The 19,737-nt window shown below is 41.2% G+C and overlaps 1 protein-coding gene across 1 annotated transcript in view; it reads left to right on the top strand.

Moving 5' to 3' along the window:
* Positions 1–683: 683 nt before the first annotated feature.
* Positions 684–19,737, top strand: part of LOC104466063 (thyroglobulin-like) — a gene marked incomplete at both ends in the record, with an annotated part of 62,116 nt that continues 43,062 nt past the window's right edge. The window contains 4 exons of the mRNA XM_010079380.1: positions 684–906; positions 4,499–4,592; positions 10,539–10,698; positions 15,482–15,681. Coding sequence (XP_010077682.1) covers positions 684–906; positions 4,499–4,592; positions 10,539–10,698; positions 15,482–15,681 — 677 coding nt within the window. The remainder of the gene's footprint in view (positions 907–4,498; positions 4,593–10,538; positions 10,699–15,481; positions 15,682–19,737) is intronic.

Here is a 19,737-nt window from a genome sequence, read left to right as displayed (position 1 = left end):
GTTACACTGGAAATCCAGCCTTCAGCAATAAGGTGCCTTTTCTACCCTGATACCCAGATGTGTGCACATAGCCTGCAAGGCCACAGATGCTGGGTTTTACTCAAAGAGCCAGCTACGTATATCTACAGGAGACAAGGTAATAGCAGGTTAAAGGCTGTGGAGGAAGCAATTCAACTGTGGTGGCCTGTGCACAATTCTTGAGAGCCGAAGAGGGAGGAAATCCTCACTAGACATAAAGCAATATGGATGTCTCCTAGACAGTTGTCTGTTGCTGTCCCATCCCTAGCCAAGTGGGATGGGACAGTGTCCCCAAATACTCTTCAGAAAAGTGCCTGAAATCATAGTAGTATCACCTAGTATTGAAGCTGGTGTTATGAAGGAAGTCTATTCTATGAAAGATGTTTCAGGTAAAGCCTGAAAATCTCTCCCTTATTCTAGAAATGCTCAGATTTATGTTTGAGTAAGAGTTTGGAAAGCTAAATGTTGGTATCCAGCAGCTAATATCTAGCATAGCATGAAGTATCTTATAGATAGAGAATAGCTCAAATTTATTTATGTTTCATTTAAAGAAGGGAAGTAGGCAACTTAGTAGTTAAAAATTTGGGGAAATTGGATTAATTTTGAATTCTGAAATGGTACGAACTTGAAAAAGCAAATTATTTTTCTTCTGTCCCCCCTTACAGATTTATTCCCACCCATTTCTGAATCGGATTTAACCCCATCTGTGTACCTCCCGTCCCATGGAGATCTGGTGGGCAAATCCCAGGTGATCCGCATTGGTTCGGAGTGGAGAAATATCAGCCAGTTCCTGGGGATCCCGTATGCTGCACCTCCCCTTGCAGAGAGGCGCTTCAGTCCTCCAGAGCCGTTTGCTTGGGTGGAAACCTGGAATGCTACTGTGTCTCGGTAAGAAACCCCTTTGATCATCTGCAGAAGTGCTTGTTCATTCCATCCAGGTGTATGAAAGTAGCTGGAGTGATGACCATGATATTCATGTTGTTTCTTGCAAAAGAACCTATAGGCTACAGATTAATACAAGTTTCAGATTTTGTTTAGCAAAAAGAATAGTTTCTCCATCTATATGTAAATGCATGCAAGCACCTCAAGAAAAAAAGGCGAACTGTAGTACATTACCTTGAATTGATGCATGATTCCCCACTGTCTATCGTTAATCCATTTTCATTCAGAGTTTTTATACAGGTAATTATAATATTTATACAAGTTCATTTTGCTCCTGCTGAGCCATAAATTTGTACAGTATTTAAACAAACAGGGGTTCTTTAACGCTGATGTAACCAGAAGTTGTGGGCATAATGTAGACATTCTATGCTTAGCAGTGTCTAGGAGATTGGTCTGAAGGACCCAAATAGGCTTTTCTGTCAGCAACTATTAAAAGGGAAACACTTGCTAAATGGCTTGGACAGAAGTACAGAAGTTGTAAATATTTTAGGTAATACCTTAGGAGACAGCTACTATGGACCTGAGGTCTACTGAGATTCTGTGTTACCCTTCCAGCCACGGCTGGCCATGCAGTCCTGTTCAATTCCTGACATCAGGAATTGTCCTCATGTGATTAGTGACAAACACCTTGAGCTAGCTGATCTGGTCAAGAGCTTAGATGGTTAAGGAAAAGGAGAGGTATATGGGGGTACTGGTGGATGAAAAGCTGGCCATGACCTGGAAATGTGCCCTTGCAGCCCAGAAAGCCAACTGTGTCCTGGGCTGTATCAGAAGAAGCGTGACCAGTGGGTTGAGGGAGCTGATTCTCCCCCTCTACCCTGCTCTTTTGAGACCCCACCTGGAGTACTGCATCTAGTTCTGGAGTCCTCAGCACAGGAAAGAGATGGATCTCTTGGAGCAGGTCAAGAGGAGGGGCACAAAAATGATCAGAGGAATGAACACGTCTCCTATGAGGACAGGCTGAGAGAGTTGGGCTTGTTCAACTCCAGGGAGACCTTATTAAGGCCTTTCAGTACATAAAGAGGGTTTATGAGAAAGATGGGGGCAGACTTTTCAGTAGGGCCTGTAGCAATAGAACAAGGAGTAATGGTTTTAAACTGAAAGACCATAGATTTAGACTAGATATGAGGAAGAAATGAGGGTGGTAAAACACTGGGACAGGTTGCCCAGAGAGGTGGCAGATGCCCCATCCCTGGAAACATTCAAGGTCAGGTTGGCACAGGGCTCTGAGCAACGTGATCAAGCTGAAGATGTCCTTGCTCATTGCAGGGGGGGATGGACTAGATGACCTTTAAAGGTCTTTTTCAACCCAAACTTTTCTATGATTCTATGATAGATTTTTATAAGGGAGCTGGGAGGATGGCACCCTTCTGTCCTGAATGAATCACCACCTGCTTTGGTGGAAATGCACCCTGAGGCTACAGGTTTAGAGACCTATCAGCTGTGTGAAAGCTGTTTGGTCCCTCCATTACTCAGGATTTGTCTCCAAAGGTTTCTAGCAAAGCCTGTGATGAATCCAGTGGAAAGAGGAGCAGCATTGTTTTAGGGAGTTGAAAGAGCATCTGGGCTTTGATAGTCTCATCCTTCAGATTGTGCCTGAGTTGCAGGGGTGTTAAGAGCACAACCACAGTGGCCACTCATCCTCATGTATGTTGGAGGGATCTGGTGAGAGGTAGCTTTTTGTTTCCTTGGGTGCACAATGATGTTAGGTTGACACACACACCATCAGCTCTTTGTGTCTGCAGCCACAGCGTGGTGTCTGCCAGGGCTTTGGTAAGACCCATCTGCCTCTGTGGTCTCTCTTTGAAGACCTGGGATTGCAATGAACAGCCTGGCTGAGATTTGCAAAGCAATTTAGGGACCTTAGTTAATCTGCTTCTGTCTGTTGGATTGTCAGTAATTTCTTAGGCCAATTAAGAACTTGGCCACGATCTTCTATTACTCATTTAAGGTTAAAAAAAGAATTCTTTGATCTTAGCACCGCGGAGGTGCACTTGGAGAATCAGAGGGACCTCAGTTTCTGTGTGTATAAAAAGTGTTGACAATTATTTTTTTTTAGGGCTCTATACTGACATTGCACAGTATTTATATGAGAAATTAATGTTAGCACTGTGCCATTACTGACAAAAGAGAAATATTTATTTAGAATCCTGGACCTGATAAAAGAATTAAAAAAAAAACCAAACCCACAACTGAAAAACACCAAAAAACCTCCTCCAGCTGCTGGAGTCTCCAGCTGCGGGAGGAGCTGTGGGCTTGCCTCAGCAGGTGGCAGCCTTTCCCCGGAGTCGGTCCTGGCATGAGGACATCCTGGGAGCTCCAGGTGCTGGAAATCTTGATGAGTTGCTAAAAAAAAAAAAAAATAGACATGAGTATGGGTGATGATTCCTGCTCTCCTGTTGAAGTCTTCGTGATTAATAGTGTTAGACCTGTTGTCCTGGCTGGGTTCCTACCCGGGAATTTGGATTTTGTCTGCCTAAAATGGCTTAAGTAGTTTTGGCTGGAGATTATGTGCTTCTCTATGTCAGTGTGAAAGCTGTTGAGTGATATCACCATTCTAGGAACCTCCCTTATGGAAAGATTTTGTAGAATTGCATTAAAGCTGGTCCTTTTCCTTGGAGTTTTCTATTAAATTCTTCATATCTTCAGTGTAAAATTCTACAAGGGCATTAAAAATTATAATTTAGAAATAATTCTATGAGATATTACTATCTTTTCCATAGACTTTTTTAGCTTCTTCCCTAAGAAATTGTGATGGTTTTCCATAACTCATTATATGATGCAAACCTGGCTGTGAAGTAGGAGGAACTAGCTTCACAATAGCTTATATCTAAACTGCAAAGATCATCCACTTGAGTATTGTTGTGGAGAAAGCTTGAACATATGAATCTCGTACAGATGATGGCCAGAAAATTATTTTTCTGTGCATGGCTGGCTGAATTCCTACTGAAAAGTTACTTTTAACATTGCTGGGCGCTGTTGATGATCTGCTATGATGATTAGAGCAAAGAGATTTTAAAAATGTGTTAAAATTTTAAACACCGTATTTTCCCACAGACCATTAGAAATTAAAATAAATATAAATGAGTTTATCCCACAGACTATTAGAAATTAAAATACATAACTGGCATTTCAACAAAAGAGTGGATTATATAGATGTGTGGGCAGTACCAGGGCAGAGCTGTGCCTGAGACCCCTGGTCCCACTCCCCTTACATTTGGTGCTAATTTTGTGCAGTTTATATAAAGCATGAGATTTCTGAAAGATTGTTTTTAAGTTCTAATCTTTTTAAAATGAGGCTGGTTTTCTGAGGGAAGGATTCTAGACCTGAATATACAATGTGATTTTTGCATTTGTATGTGTATATACAAACCCACATGTGTGTTACTAAGGTATAGGTGGGCTTGGTTTTAAATGTGATTGAGATCTATAACTCTAAAGATTTTATAAACTTATGCATCAAATTATAAGGAAATAGCAGCAGTCGAAAGATAGTACAAGCCTTTTTATTGTAATTTTCTCAATCTGTTGTCTCTAGGGCAGCTTGTTGGCAGCCAGGAGATGGAGAAGCCCCACCATATGCAGTCAGTGAAGACTGCCTGTATCTGAACGTCTTCGTTCCTGCCACCACTGTAAGCAGAAGATGAGTCAAATTTTTTTGTAGCTGAACACTGTTTCTTTTCAAAGTGCTTTTAATTAGCATGAATGATTGTTTTTCATGTGGTGTTCACGAAGCCCTGCAATGTTGAATTAGGCACTCTTGTTTTTACTGGTGCAAGAGTATTCCCTATATACCTTCAGTGAGCCATGTTTGGGTAACTAGGAGGGTAGAAAGTTAAAAAGCTAGAAATAAGAGACAAAGAGGGAAACAAAACACAAGAAGAAGGTGGCAGCAAAGGAGCAGAAATTAAGGACAGAAATTGCCATGTCCCTGATGTGGCAATGCCCAGGAGATGATAAGGCAGTACAACACATCACATCAACACTTACTACTAGTCGAGCAGCAGCAGATGGGGTTTTTTCACACTCATCTTTACCGTTCCTCTGTTAAAATCCATGGGATCTCTGTTGAGGAATGAGGGTAGTAAGCAATGCTGCAAAAATAGACTCTTTAAAGATGACTGGGCCAATGGGTACAACCTGAGAAATTGTCATTTGAAAGCTCTTGATTTTCTCATTCTAAATAGATATAAAATAAAGCTTTGAGTTAGAGCCAAGCTTAGATAATTGGCCAAACCCCTGGAGAGCTGGGGACAAAGATGCTGAATAACATGAGAATCCCATTGAAGAGTGAGTCCAGAGCACAGGAACAGTGTTATTCTTTCCACAGTACTGGTAATTTCCAGAAGGTGACGGGAGTTAAAATAAAAATTTATGAGTCTGTCATACTGCATGTCTGGAAAGAGCTGGTCTAGCTATCTGACAGCAGCACACAGTCCCTTGCATGTCCGTTTAATCACCAGAAAGACCAGCAGTGTTTCCTCCCTAGCATTTTGCCTTGAGTGCAGTCATGGCTTATTGAAAACATCAGGTCACTGTCCCAGGCAGTTTGCCATCTCTGCCTTAAGTGCTGCTTTCAGGATAGTTTGTTTGAAAGCACTGTATTTTCTATGATCTGATAGACTAAATAGGACTGTCTTTTCTCCTTGGTGGTACTGAGAACTGAATCCTTCCTGTCTTTTGTAGAGGTGTAAGGTAGAAGTAGGTCTGATCAAGTCAATCAGTTTCACATGAGTAAGTCTAGCCCAAGAGAGAACCAAAACCTGTGTTTTTGCAGAAGTAGCTGGGAGCAGAAGGCATGGCATTTTCCTGTTTCTTTTTGTGGTGAGCTCTATTTTTAGTCACGTATAGAGAGCTATAGTTATGTATTTTCAGCCCATGGAAAGTTAAATTAGCTAGCAAATACTGAATATAAAATCTCCTGGAGAGCAGCAAATGCAGAGGTCGTTTGGGAGCATTTTGAGCCTGAGCAAGAGCACGGTGCAGAGACTGCTGCCAGCTACTGAAGGAATCTTTTAAGTGTCAAGCAGTGAAGAAGGTGAATGACATCACCTCATTTTACTTCTATAGCTACATACACCACATAACCCTCCAAATAAAACTGGCACTTCTGAGAAACTGTTTTCCATCTATAACCATCACCACCTGTCACACTAGCAAAGCAAAGATGTGCTTCAGCTTGATTTGCAGAGGGTTAAAATGTAATATTAAGAGCTGAAACTCTCCACTAAATAAGAATAGAAAGTGTACCCCCTCTCATCCCGTCCCCTACATGTGTTATTCCCATCCTTACCACATCATCCCTGTTGCACTCAATTCTTTATGGAGCAATAATGTACGGTAGTAAAATCACCTGAGGTTGCCTGGCTTGGTGGAGTATAAATCTATCCATGCTACGTAGCTCATTAAGTGTTTTACAGAAGGATGGAGAAGATGCTTCTGAATATTATAAATCCTTTTAAACTTCCAGCTGACTTTCAGCTTCTTGGTGGATGCTGAACTTCTTTGCCCCTTGAGTGTCTGCACATGGAACCTCAGCCCCTACAAGTGTGAGACCACGGTGGAGCTGCTGGGCTCCCCAGAGGCATCCCCCCCACTCACTAAGCCAGGAAGCCATCCAACCATGTCTCAGCTGGAAGCCTTTGCACAGATTTTATACCTCAAAGTGTGACTGTCTGTGTTTTGTTGCTAAATATGGAGCAAAACAGCTACTTACAGGCTGGAGAAGTGGGCCCAGGAGAACCTAATGAGGTTCAACAAGGCCAAGTGAGGTGCAGCCTCACCAGTGCCGAGTACAGGGGCACAATCCCTGCCCTAGTCCTGCTGGCCACACTGTTGCTGATGCAGGCCAGGATGCCACTGGCCTTCTTGGCCACCTGGGCACACTGCTGGCTCATGTTCAGCCAGCTGTCATGGTTTTAAACTAAGAGAGGAGAGATTTAGGTTGGATATTAGGCAGAAATTTTTCACACAAAGGGTGGTGAGGCACTGGAACAGGTTGCCCAGAGAAGTTGTGGATGCCCCATCCCTGGAGGCATTCAAGGCCAGGCTGGATGGGGCCCTGGGCAGCCTGCTATAGTGTTTGTCGACCCTGCCCACAGCAGGGGGGTTGAAACTAGATTACCTTTATGGTCCTTTTCAACCCAGACCATTCTATGATTCTATGACAACTCTGCACTGGGCAGTAGCCATGAGGCAGCTGTGGCCTGTCTGCAAGGAATGTGCTGGCCCCACTCTGCTCGGCATTGCCCCACATGTGCCCCACTGCAGCCTGGCATTGATGCTGGCGGTGCTGCATCTCAGCGTGGTGCCAAGGGGTGGTGGGTGAAGAGACTGGCTCCAGCAGGCTTTGGTTAAGGTCTTGCATGTCTTCTGCTTCACAGATTTAATTGCAGTAGTTGGTTTAATATGATTGAGAACAAGGCTTGAAGGAAATTAACATATTCAAAATAAATTATCGAGCAGCTAGTGTGCAGTAAAAAATTAATTTGCTACCAAATATACATATAGATAGCTGATATAAAATATCTCTTATTGTGAGGCATAGCTCAATTACAGCATGAGAATTGTGGTGCTATGCTGTTAAAATGGCTAACAAGAAATGAGAAGGCAATTCTATTAAAGAGCTCTCCGATAAAATGCCAAAATCCATGAGCTCTGAGATTGAAAGCGTTTGGGATTAAACCCCAAGTTATTTTTCATGATAGTTTACCTTTGCATAGGAGAGGGATCTGTCTTTGCTCGATGTGGACTAGAAACGGTAATACTGCTTCCAGACACTTGGCACTAGGCACAGCCCTAGTGCTAAATCTTCCTCTGAACTGCTCCATATCTGTTGCAGCTGGCTTTGTTTTGCCATTTTTATCTCCCATCTTTGCCTTTCTTAAGCTTTTCATCACTAGAGCATTGCGTAAAGTTGCTCAGCATAATGTAATATCCAACGTACAGGGCAGCCGGAGGTCATGGTACTGTGCAGGCTGTGAACAGGTGGGAGATGCCTAGTTAAAACCTCAGACTTAACCATGCTGAGCTGATGGGAATGGAGCAGGCTTAACATCATGTTTAATGCTTTTTTTAGCTGACGTGGCTAAGTGTGGTTGTATTTTAGAATTAATTTCCACGTGAAAAGAGATTCTTTCTTTTTCTTTCTTTGCCCTCATTGCTCTCTGTGCTGTGTGCAGTGCAGAAATGGGAACCAAGGACAAGACACTGAGTTAGGCAATTTCTATTCAGGAGCAGAAGTTCCTGAGAAAGAGCAGCATGTTTCAGTGCTTGCAATTTCTTGGGTTTTTCCTAGTAGCATTGTTGTGTTCACAGGAAGCCTCTGAAGTGATTCTCCAGATAGATAAGTGAGGATTGCACACTATCATCACAAATTAAGGGCAGCTGAGGAGAGTTCACCTCCTATCCTGCAGTTTTGCAGGAGTCTGCACCCATCAATTCTCTTCTGCTTCTCCCATCCAGCCAGTTGCATTTTTGCTGGAGACATCCTTTGCCAGCGCAGATGGAACTGCTGTGTTTAGCTAAGCGCCATCCAGAAAATAACAGCAACAGAGCCCAATGCCCTCTAGCTGCAGGCAAAAACAAACCTCAGATGTACTTTGATGCTGCTGCTGGGGCCACCAGCCTTTCTTTGAAAAACACAAGCAGCTGCCAAAGCAGAAAGCAGGACGGGTGGGTGTGTGTGACCCGCTGCTGAGCAGATGAGAGAGGAGCCTCCTTCAGGATAGTCCCAAAGTGGGCAATAGGGGATGAAACTGATGAATGGAAAATTGAGATTACACTTTGAAAAAAGCTTTTCTAGCATCAGAGCAGGTTATTCTGCTTTTTGCAGCAGGAAGGAAAAAAAAAGTGAAAAAAAGTAAAACAGAACCCCTCCGTATGTTTCACAAGTATTTCTTTCAAGTGTCATCTTGACAGAGCTGTAATCTACTAGTAAACGCTGAGGTCTCCTGGGGCAGTTCTGCTTTTGTGCTGCTCATGAAGCAGCAGCCTGGCTGCAGCCCTGCTGTGTGTGCAGAGGAGTTTCACACAGATGTGGTGCTGCTTTGGGAAAAAGCTTCTGTTCATGAGCAAAATCCTGTGGCTCTGCAAGGAGTGCTAACATGCACAGCTGCCCATCGTAGCTCCTTCCTGTTCCGGGAGTCCTGTTGGGCTCTTTCGGGGCAGGCTGCTTCTGTGCTCCCATCTAGAGACAAAGTCCTCTCTGCAGGACCCCTTATATATCTAGTAGGGGAAAACCTCCACAGGGATTCAAGGAGCATTGATGAGCTCTTGTCAAGTGAGATTTTGGAGCCTAGTCAGTGTTTAAGTGCTGAAGACTGAAGGGTAGGAAGGAGCCTGGCACACCTTTTTGTTGCAAGTTAAGTTAGAAGCTAACATAACAAATGTGTACTCTCTGTGTAAATTAGGAAGACTGTCTTTGGGACTTTTGAAAAAAACTTTTTAATCACCTAAGGTTTGTTAGATTTACCCTTTCCAGGAACATCCTGGAAAATAATCAGTATGTTTGGATTAGTCAGCCAAGTTAGTGATTAGCACCGTCCAAAAGTGAGCTATCCTCATTTTGATATAATTATAATACTGAAAATCACACCTCCAAGTGTCAGGACAACCCTCCTGAATTAAGACCCCCACTTACTGAGCATGCACAGGAAATTTAAGGAACACCGTGTTTTTAAATCGAAGTGAGAAAAGAACTAGCCAACTGCAGCTAAGAAGAAAGAAAAACTAACCAATTGTAGTTGGAAGGATGTGGCACTAACATTTTTAACTGTATAAATGCACAATGTGGCTGAAACCAGGTGTGCTAGCTTTGTGGATTACCAGCTAGCACCCACCTGTGGGCAGACATGCAATAATCAATATCTCAGCTCTGTGCGTGTATTGGCTTATTGCACACCAGGCAACGAACTCTGCTTGTGAGACAGCATATTGATCTAGTCCTGCTCAAGATGGAGCAACACCAAGGCCTTTTTCCTCTCCTGTCTCCCACTTGTTTGAACTTTTCCTGTGTGTCTGTGTCAAGGATACATGTTACAGCAAAGACAAGCTCACCACGTGCTCGATGGCCAAGTCAGCAGCATCATCTGCTTTGAGCTGACCTAGTAGAGTTGTTGTCTGGTGGAACATAGTGGTGCCATTAAATCTTCTTTATACTGGACATAGTATGCTCTTTAATGACATATAGGTCACTGCAGACAATTTAGCCCCAGAATTTCAGACAGATGGCCAGATATAGCCATCTGTGAGAGCGGTGAGGTGCTGGAAGAGGTTGCCCAGAGAAGCTGTGGATGCCCCATCCCTGGAGGTGTTCAGGGCCAGTCTGGATGAGGCTTTGAGCAACCTCAGCTAGTGGAGGGTGTCCCTGCCAATGGCAGGGGGGTTGGAACTAGATGATATTTAAGGTCCCTTCCAACCCAAAACCATTCTATGATTCTATATCCTCTCATTGTGGTCGCTGTTAAAGAGCTATGAATGGCATTGGTAATTTTAACGGGGAAGATACTTGTGTTCTCATCAGTTACCTACAGAAAAAGTTGACTACAGGTATACTAACCTGATTGTTGTCCCGGCAGGTCAAAAGCATGCCAGTGTTGCTGTTCTTCCACAATGGAGGGAGTTACAGTGCTGAGGCAGGAAAGGCAACCCTAGATGGATCATACCTAGCTGCTGTCAGTAACATCATTGTTGTAACAGCAAACTACCGGGTCGGTGTTTTTGGCTTCCTTAGTACTGGTAAGTCATGGATTTATAGAACAAACACAACTATGGGCTAAATTGCATTGTATAACACTTCTGTTTCTAATTTAAAAAAAACCCAAACCTTTATTTAAATTTGAGAAACCTGTATCTTTCAGTGATTTTTAATTTGGGGAGAATTGCCAAGAAATGGTGGGGACTTGATCTGAAGAGAAAGGGGAGTGGCTGGAGGTAAAGAGACAAGGACAAACAAAACGCAAACATGTCTATCAAAGCACTGGCCAGACTTCCGTTTGCAGATGAAACTGTGCATATTGGATTTTGCAGACACACACGAACATAGGTTAGGCGTTGAAATTCCTGCTAATTTCAGTGTGAAGTCATTGTGGATATGTTTTTCAATGTCTCTAGCTTCCAGCTGTTACATCCTTGAAATTTTGCTAATGGTTGATTGTGCCCATGTCAGGGTGAGGAAGAGGCAGAGAGTGATAACTGCAGGTGAATGGTAAGAAAGACATGAAAGTATGGAAAGTGTATCAGAAAGGTTGTTGAATGGTTCCTCAGTAATTCAACCTGACTTCTCTGAAGGACTTGCCATGTTTAATTTCAATTCTGTTAGCCCCTTTACTGTCCTGGATGTGACTGAATATTTGCATGTTCTCTGTTTGCATCCCTTCCCCACACTCTAGTGTAAGGTGCACTTTTGCTCTCCTGTTGCCTCCTAATACCAATTGCCATTAAAAATTATACAAATTCCCATTACGTACAGGATTTTATGTTGTGCAAAGAGGCACATAGACATGAAAAGGCACATTCACATGTTCCTAAACTTTTATGGTAGTGCCACCTGGTCTTTGGGATTTTTTTTTTTATTTTACCTTTTATAGATTTGCCTGTTTAAGCAAGCAGAGAACACCTTTCTGCCATCTTTCAATTCTGGCTGGGGCAGAAGAATTTAAGGTGGAGACCATGGACAGAAAATGCAGCAGTTGCAAATGTAGCTCTGGCTCCATTGGTCCAGTGGCAATCCTTGGTCTCTCCAGTGGGTATTTTAGCACCTCTTTAACCTTTGGGAGGTTGTATTTGCTATGTTTGCAAATACCAGACCTACATACTTTGCCTCATGATTCTTTTGAGTATTTACTGCTAGTGACACTGGGTGGATTTTGCCTAGTTTAGGGTTATAGCTGCAGCTATTGGTTATTGTTTCCCTTCTTTATTTTACTGTTTTTTTTCAAAGCTCACTCCCAGCAAAGCCCGTTTTTCATTCAGTAACTAGAGAGCTGGCACTACAAACTCCTTACTCATTTAGATATGAAGTTGGTAACAGGTGTATCTGGGGAAAGAATCACTGTTTTCATCAGGGCGAATCAGATGCTTATGAAAGTGATACCGTGGCTTCATTTTGGCTTGAGCCAAATGCAGGGTGGGTATGTGCTGTGTGAGCTTCCATGACGCAGCACTGCCCACGCGCTACCCACTAATCTCCTTCAGCCCTGTGAACACCACCTAGGTTTCTTCCTAAGTGGAAACTGCTAGCTGGGCTGAATATCATGTAGCAGTATTTATATGATGGTCCATAATTTAGGGATCAGAATGAATTCTTCGGCCTCATTTTAATGGGGATCTGTACACATGACCCAAAACAGCAGTGCATGAGCTGGATGTTTGCAAACCTTTAGGTAGAGGTAGTCAATTACAGATAGGGAGTGTTCAGGGACCTTCTCCTTCTCTGTACTGTTGAGATGCAGCCAGGGATAAGTGCAGTCTTTCCTGGCCTCTTCCCTTGTGGGAAAACATTGATGTGCATTTGGGAAAATCCTGTTGCTCCAGAGGGAATAGGATTTGTTAATGATATACCAGGGATGTTTCCATTCTCACTGAAAGACTTGGACAAATTCTGGTCCCTTGGAAGTTTTGCGATCAGTTCCAAAGGAGGCATGAGCGCATCCTTGGGATTGTGGGGACATTAGCAGAAGGACTGTTAGAAGGCTCTGAAGTTACAAACAGAAGTTATGATCCTGTGAGCAATATCAGTTTCATTGCCCAACTAAGAAAGTAGAGGAAGGGTAGTTAAAATAAAAGATTTCCAGATTTTCTTTTCTTTTCTTTTTTTTTTTTTTTTTTTTTTGGTTCTGTAGGTGGTTTGATCTCTGATCGACAGGGCTTTTGCAGGGAGTCCAAGAGCTCTTGTTCTTCTAAGTATAGAGGGTGTTTAATTTAATTTGCTATCACTCACTAGTGTAGCAAAAAGTGATGCACATTCTTACTGGTGTCTTCATCTCTGGCTTTGCACCCAGAAAAGTTAAGGTCAATTGCCAGTTATATGAATGGCAAGAGTGTGGAGAAGACAGTTACATTTTTAGACCTGATTCTTTTAAGAGTCCATGAAATCATATAAACCAGAATGATTTTCATGCTTAAATTTATCACTATTGTTCTCTTACAGTTTAGTCAAAGCAAAAATGCATATGTTTGTCATTGTTTGCTTCCTTCTGAATGACAGTTTCTTTTAATTCTCCTGTGGTCCTCAGGAATGTGATCTTTTCCTGCAAAAAGACCACTTCTGAGATGTATATCCAGGCCTATCACTTAAGCAGTGGAAAAGATTCCTGGCAGATGCAGTTTTTGTCATCTAAATACTGTGAATGTCCATGCATGCCTCTGTTCCCCAGTGTGATACATTTCACAACCTGACTGTGGTTTTTGCTGTGGCAAAAAGGAACTGGTTATATTTCCCTCCTTGGTCTTGTTGTTTAGTATACCGGTAGCGAAGCACATTGTGCAGCTAAAAGGTTTACATGGATTTCACTTCCTCTCAAGAGGTCTCATGAGGCATGCAGCAAACCCTTCAAATGAAGTTTCCTTTACAACAGCATAGAGTGGAGCAGGGAAAGCTTTTCCTCTACGACTTTACTGGTGTGACTTGGCCTGACCATCTGAAACTGTGGCTCTAGATGGAAGGTTGTACTTCCTGGGGCCATTTGCTTTTGCTGAAAGGGCATTTCTAGTGATAGCTATTGTGATGTGGGTATCTATCTGTAAGATCTACAAGGCTATCAGTAATCTGATCTCCTCTATATTCTACTCTGCTTCTTAAATTGGTCTCGATGGTCAATAATTCATTATGGTAGGCGTATGGATATCTGCTACAGGATGGATGCTTTCAACTGTTCTTAGCCTGAGACATGGCTACCTCTCCACAATGTGGCAGCTTTTTATTCAGCTATCTATGCCTTTTGATTCTCTAGTTTCTGAGCCTAACGTTACCATTAAATTGTACTATTTGGTCTTGGCCATGGAAGAAAGAAATAGTTTCAGCTGTGTTTCTATCCCTGTCTTTTCTGTCTTTTCTTCTTGGGTTTTTTGTTTGTTTTGGTTTGGTTTTGTTCTGCTTTTGGGGGTTTTTTTGTGGTGGTTTTTTTTGTGGGTTTTTTTTTTGTTTGTTTGTTTGTTTTTCTTTTTCCCAAGTTTTGAATGTGGAGAATTTAAAATAATTAAAAATGAATGGCTCATTGTGAATTAAAAAGAAGTGGACAGTGAATAATTTTCTACTCCTTTCTTAGGGAGTGTGTAGGAATTACTTATTTCTGCTTTTGTTGATATAAAATTCAACTTGCCTAGGGGCTTGCATAATTAGATGCTTTCAGCATTATTTTCCTATTAATCAAAGTATCAGGTTATCCCCAGTTGGTGTTGAAAAGAAAGTGGTCTTTTCACTGGTGATAGCTAAGCATGGGAGTACATGGTTAATTATTTTTCTTTCACTTTCATGGAAACAAAAATATAAATACATATAATTCAGTTCTCTATCAGTTAGACATAGATCAGTCTCAAAGGATATACATTGAGATATTATAATTTATAAAATAATATCTGTACATGTATAAAGAAATGCAAGATGATGTGACTTATGATTGGTCAGACAGGTGAGTGCAAAAGGGATGTAGGAAGCAGAAAGATGGAATTAAGTGTATTCCAGGGAAATGGTCAATTGCATTTGGCGAACACATTGATTTTCTTTTTTTTTTTTTTTTTTTTTTTTATTTTTAATTAATTTAAAAACAGCGCTACTTATTCAGAAGAATCCCATGGCATTAGTTTCTGGATACTTGAGCCTGGATTCATGTCTCCTGCCATGAGGTGTCCAAATGAAGCTTAGAAGTTGGAGCACTATTTTTCTGTAATCAGGACAGACAATTAGGCACCTCCAAGGATGCATTGGAAGAACTGCTAATTATATTAACTTTCTTGGAACTGTCATCTCTTGTATTTTTATTAACTTGCCTTGAAATGAAATACATTAACACTATATTATGGGTCTTGGATAAAAAGCTCCTGCAGAATGTTGTCTAGAGAAAGAGATGATCAGATGTTTTTGAAAGTCCTGAAAATTAAACAGAATAATGTTTAATTCCTCTTAGTTGCATCCTACCCCAAGTATGGGTGCAGAATATTTTTTTTTGCAGATAAACACCACAGTGTCCTCTACTCTGGCTTGTATCATGCTTAAAATATGAAACTTTTGGTTGTTTGGGTAGGGAAATCTTGCAAAATATCTGATTATTTCAGGGGCTTAATGAATAAGCGTATATGGTAGCTATAGCACTCTCTTAAATTCTTGGAGTGGTAAAAACTGAAATGGAGTTAATTAATGTAGTTATAACCTTAGAAGAGATCACTTCAGGCTTTTAATCTCCAGTATCAGTTTTCTCAAAATTCAGCTGCAAGCACTGCTAAAAATGTAACATTTAAACAAAACTTCAAATGTTTATAGTTTTATTTCATTTCAGACCTATTTATGTATTTTCCACAATAGATTCTCCTGAGGCAAGAGGAAATGCTGGCCTTTTGGATCAACTGGCAGCTCTGAAGTGGGTGCAGCAGAACATTGCTAGCTTTGGAGGAGATCCAAACCAGGTTTCTTTGGGAGCTGACCGTGGCGGGGCAGATGTTACCAGCATTCACCTGCTCACAGATGCAGAGGATATGGACCTCTTCAGGAGGGTGTTGTTGATGGTAAGTCCCATTCCTACCACTTTGACTTCTTTGTGAACGGATGTTGTTATAGATGTGAGGATGTTGCAGTGTGTGGGTGCCAGTTTTATTTCATCCATACCTTGGCAGCACTTACAGGGCTGTTATTGCTAGAGTTATTTTTCATCTCACCTGTGACTGCTATCTCCAGGAGGTGGGTGCTTCATAAAGATGTACTAGAGATGCACTTTGGTGATTGATTTAGTCATAGTAAGAATCTGGTTTTCGTCACTGTGGTTTTTTGTCTATTATATAAATAGTCGTGTTTCATAACTTATAGGTACAGCAGGTTAGTTTCCATTCCATAAATACGGTTGTTGATCAGCAGTTTTTAGACTCTAAAACTGAGGAGCCAAACATCCGCATGTTGAAAGTATCCAATCTTTTTATCTGGTCTCATGACAGATTTCATTTAAGAGAAAAAGCAAGTTTCAGAGAGAGTAAAAATCCGTTTACCCACAGGCTTGTTTGCTGTCGGCTTGGACGTTTTCACAGTCATCCCAAGCGATCCTGTATTTTTACAGCCCTTCCCATGTTGAATCTCAGGACTTTGAAGTCACCTTTCTCAGCATCGATACTACCATTGATCTTTACAGCCTCAGATGTGAGTAGTGTTCTCTGAAATGAGGCTTAATTTTCAGTGGAGATTTTTAAATCAAGCAGAAATGGTACTGGACAAAATGCTCTCTCTGCTCACAGTGTTCGCTTGGAAACATGAGCAGAGGAAAAGAATTCTCTGTCCAGGAAAACTAGGAGCCAATTAAATAAAATCTTGCCTTGAAATAATGACATCTCTATTTACTACTTGATTTTTTTTTAGTGTCTCCTTGCCCTAGGAAATATCATTTGCCTTTTGCGTCCTGAATACGATTATTTTAATTGCCTCACTCTAGTGGGGAAGGCAAGAGAAGTTATTGAAAATTGATATTCAGTAGTTGTTTTTTTGTGTCATGCTCAGATAACTGCTCACACTGTTCCTAGATCTTTGCTCAGCTCTGGGCATAGCAGTTGATTTGCTAGTAAATCCAGAGTCCTTGTTCTCAGAGTACAGTTCCATCCTGCTCTTTCTCTGAAGACCCTTTACTGAAATGTCTTGGGATGTGGCCCTGTAAAAGCCATAACAGGATACAGTGCAATTTACCAGTTGAGCAACTGATGAAAGTGAAATGCAAGGACTTTGCTTGTCGTTATTGCTGGGGTGTAGTTCCACATTACATCTCCTCTTTTATAAAATAAGGTTTGAACTGCTCCTTTTTTCCTACAGCAGGTCATAGAATAGTGGGAAACAGTGGCAAGTGCAGTGAGCAGGCAGGTGTATCAATTCTTCCCACCAATCTGGTGTTTGTAACAACAATTTTCTTCCTGGGGATTGTGCAGACCACTGTGTCAGCAAAAGCAGGATCTCCACTTATTGCAAAGTAATGTTAAGTATTTATCCTCACAGTGTCATGATGGATTTAGTTTTCTTGTGAAATACAACAATAAAATAAAAAGTAAGTAGTAACAGCAGTGGCTTAAAAATATGCTCTTTTTTTTTAATGAAGTGATGCATGAAACTGAGAATATATATCAGATACAGCTTTCCTGAGGGAAAATCCCATGAAGCAATAAAGCTTTTCTGCAAAAGTTAGTTTTGTCCTCCTTGTTTAGGTCTTTGTCATGCATAAAAAACAATACTCTTTCTTATCATGGAGAGAGATGAGATGTATGAAACTTTCTCTGCAAGAAGACATGCACCTGAAATAGCAAAATGTCTTTGAGTTTCCTATGTCTGGCCTGTGAAAGATATTTTTTTTTTTGAAACAAATCTGGAAAAAGCTTATGGGGACTTTCTATAACTTATTTAATCTTTCAGAAGTATGATCAGAAAAATGTAGTCTCGGTGATTATGATCCTGTTTTAAATAATTTAAGAGTATTAACATGGTGTTTGACTTATTCTTTTGATTAATTGATTAATTTACCACCGCAATTTTGACATAGAAGAGTGAATCAATGGTATGGATTGCCTCCATCTCTTGCAGGAGGCTGAAGAGGGCTGATATGTTATGTGTCCCCTCCATGCATTCTCTGATGCGTGTCAGGAGGAAAGCTCCCAGGCTTCCTGCACCCAACTTGGGGGAAGACATCAGGTCTCTCCTGGTCATGGAAGCAGGTCAGCCAGTGGTGGAAAGAGCAGATTTATTGCCCTGCTGGTAACTACTGCAATTAGGTGCAGGGCTGTCTGACACGGACCCTAAATATCCCAGATCCTATGATTAGCTACACTTTAGATCCTCTTTCTTCCCCTTTTTCCCCATCTCCTTTTTTTTTTTTTTTTTTTTTACCAGCCTCATTCCCTCTTAAACAAACCAACCACTTCTGGTTACTTTTTCTGTTGGTCCTAGTTTTGCTACATCCTTACCAAAATTTGCTATGTCTGATATAATTTCTTGGGTAATCTCAGATTTGTATAGAATCACGTTGGTGCTGTTGGCCCTTGCAAGATTGTGCTCCCCAAAAGGTCCCCAATATAGTCTTTCAGTTATTTGTGAGAAATGGCCAGACCTCACAGAATTTCCCCATAACCATCTGTTAAATCCAGCCATCCCTTATGGCACAATTCATAAGTTTTTGTCACCTTTCCATGTCATTACTGTGAGGGTGACCAAGTGCTGGCACAGGTTGTCCAGGGAAGTTGTGGAGTCTCCATCCCTGGAGATATTCAAACACCATCTGTACATGGTCCTGGGCAACCAGCTCTAGGTGGCCCTACTTGAGCAAGGGGTTGTACCCGGTGACCTCCACAGGTCCCCTTCAACCTGACCCTGATTGTGTGAACCTGTCATCATCAGAACATGTCTTATCCCCTTCCTACACAGCATGTTCCAACTGCTGCCCAGTTACATGGGCTCCTGGATTCTTTTGTTGCTTTCCATCAAAGACACCTTCTGGAAGTGTCATTACAAGGCTGGGTGTTTGTACTAATTGCGTGCTAGGTTTTCCATTTTCTGAAAGTAACTACTGTACTGGATATTATTTTAATTAATAAATACAAGTCATGGCTTTGAAATCTGTAATGCTCCCTATATATGTTTCATTGGATAAAATGCAGACACCATAACATAGTAATGATCAGTAACAGTAATGAGATTATACAAACATCTAGAGTTCCTGAGTTCACTTTGCTTTGTGGTGTTCAATGTTTATCAGCCAAATTACATTCACCCTTTAAGTTTTGAAATGCGTTTAAATAGGCTGTGAACTAATTTGATCTTTGAATCTCTCTTGCTAGTGCAAATGATTTCTTAAAAGATCTAAAGAGCACACAGATTTGTGCTAAGAGAAGGAAAAAATATATATATATAAACTCAATTCCCTATCTCCCTAAACCTTCATTACTCAAATATGTGCAAAAAGATATGACAGAATATTGGATTGAAAAGATCTCAACTTGAGAACATAGACTGCAGCATTTAACACCCCCAGATGTGACTACTTGGTTTAGAAAGCAATCACACATCAGGTTCAAAGGACCATGCTCCTTTATAACTTAGCAAAGGATACATATATACAGAAAAACTCTCTACTCTCTGAAATTTCAGATATCCCAGTTACAGTCTTTAAGCACTTTGATGAAATGTGTCATTACTATTTGACATAACCCTCTTCAGACAAGAAATACAGAACATCCACTTTGCTGATTTGATCTCTTAGTTTAATTATTTAAAAGAAAGCTGCTGTTAATATAAATATTATACATAAATATTGGGGTGCCTTCAGGAGATGGGGTTAAAGTCTGGTCCTCTACACATTAAAGGTCACACCTCTGCACACCTACCCTTGCAGTTAGGCATAATATTATCACATTTTATTTTTCACTTAGAAACCACTTTATTCTCTGATGCATATTTGCTAGACTATGAGCAGCTGAGTTATGCTTTTGGATATACCTGTGCTCCAATCTCAGACATAAGCAGGAGCTCCTCAGTGAGTTAAGCCTGTTCTTAATTTTGTGACCTCTTTCTGACACTGCTGGCCATTACCAGCCGTTGAATTA

This window comes from Pterocles gutturalis, unplaced genomic scaffold, assembly GCF_000699245.1.
Source record: "Pterocles gutturalis isolate BGI_N339 unplaced genomic scaffold, ASM69924v1 scaffold289, whole genome shotgun sequence".
Taxonomy (NCBI): domain Eukaryota; kingdom Metazoa; phylum Chordata; class Aves; order Pterocliformes; family Pteroclidae; genus Pterocles; species Pterocles gutturalis.
Note: the sequence above shows the minus strand (reverse complement) of the source record. Positions and strands in the feature narration are given on the sequence as shown.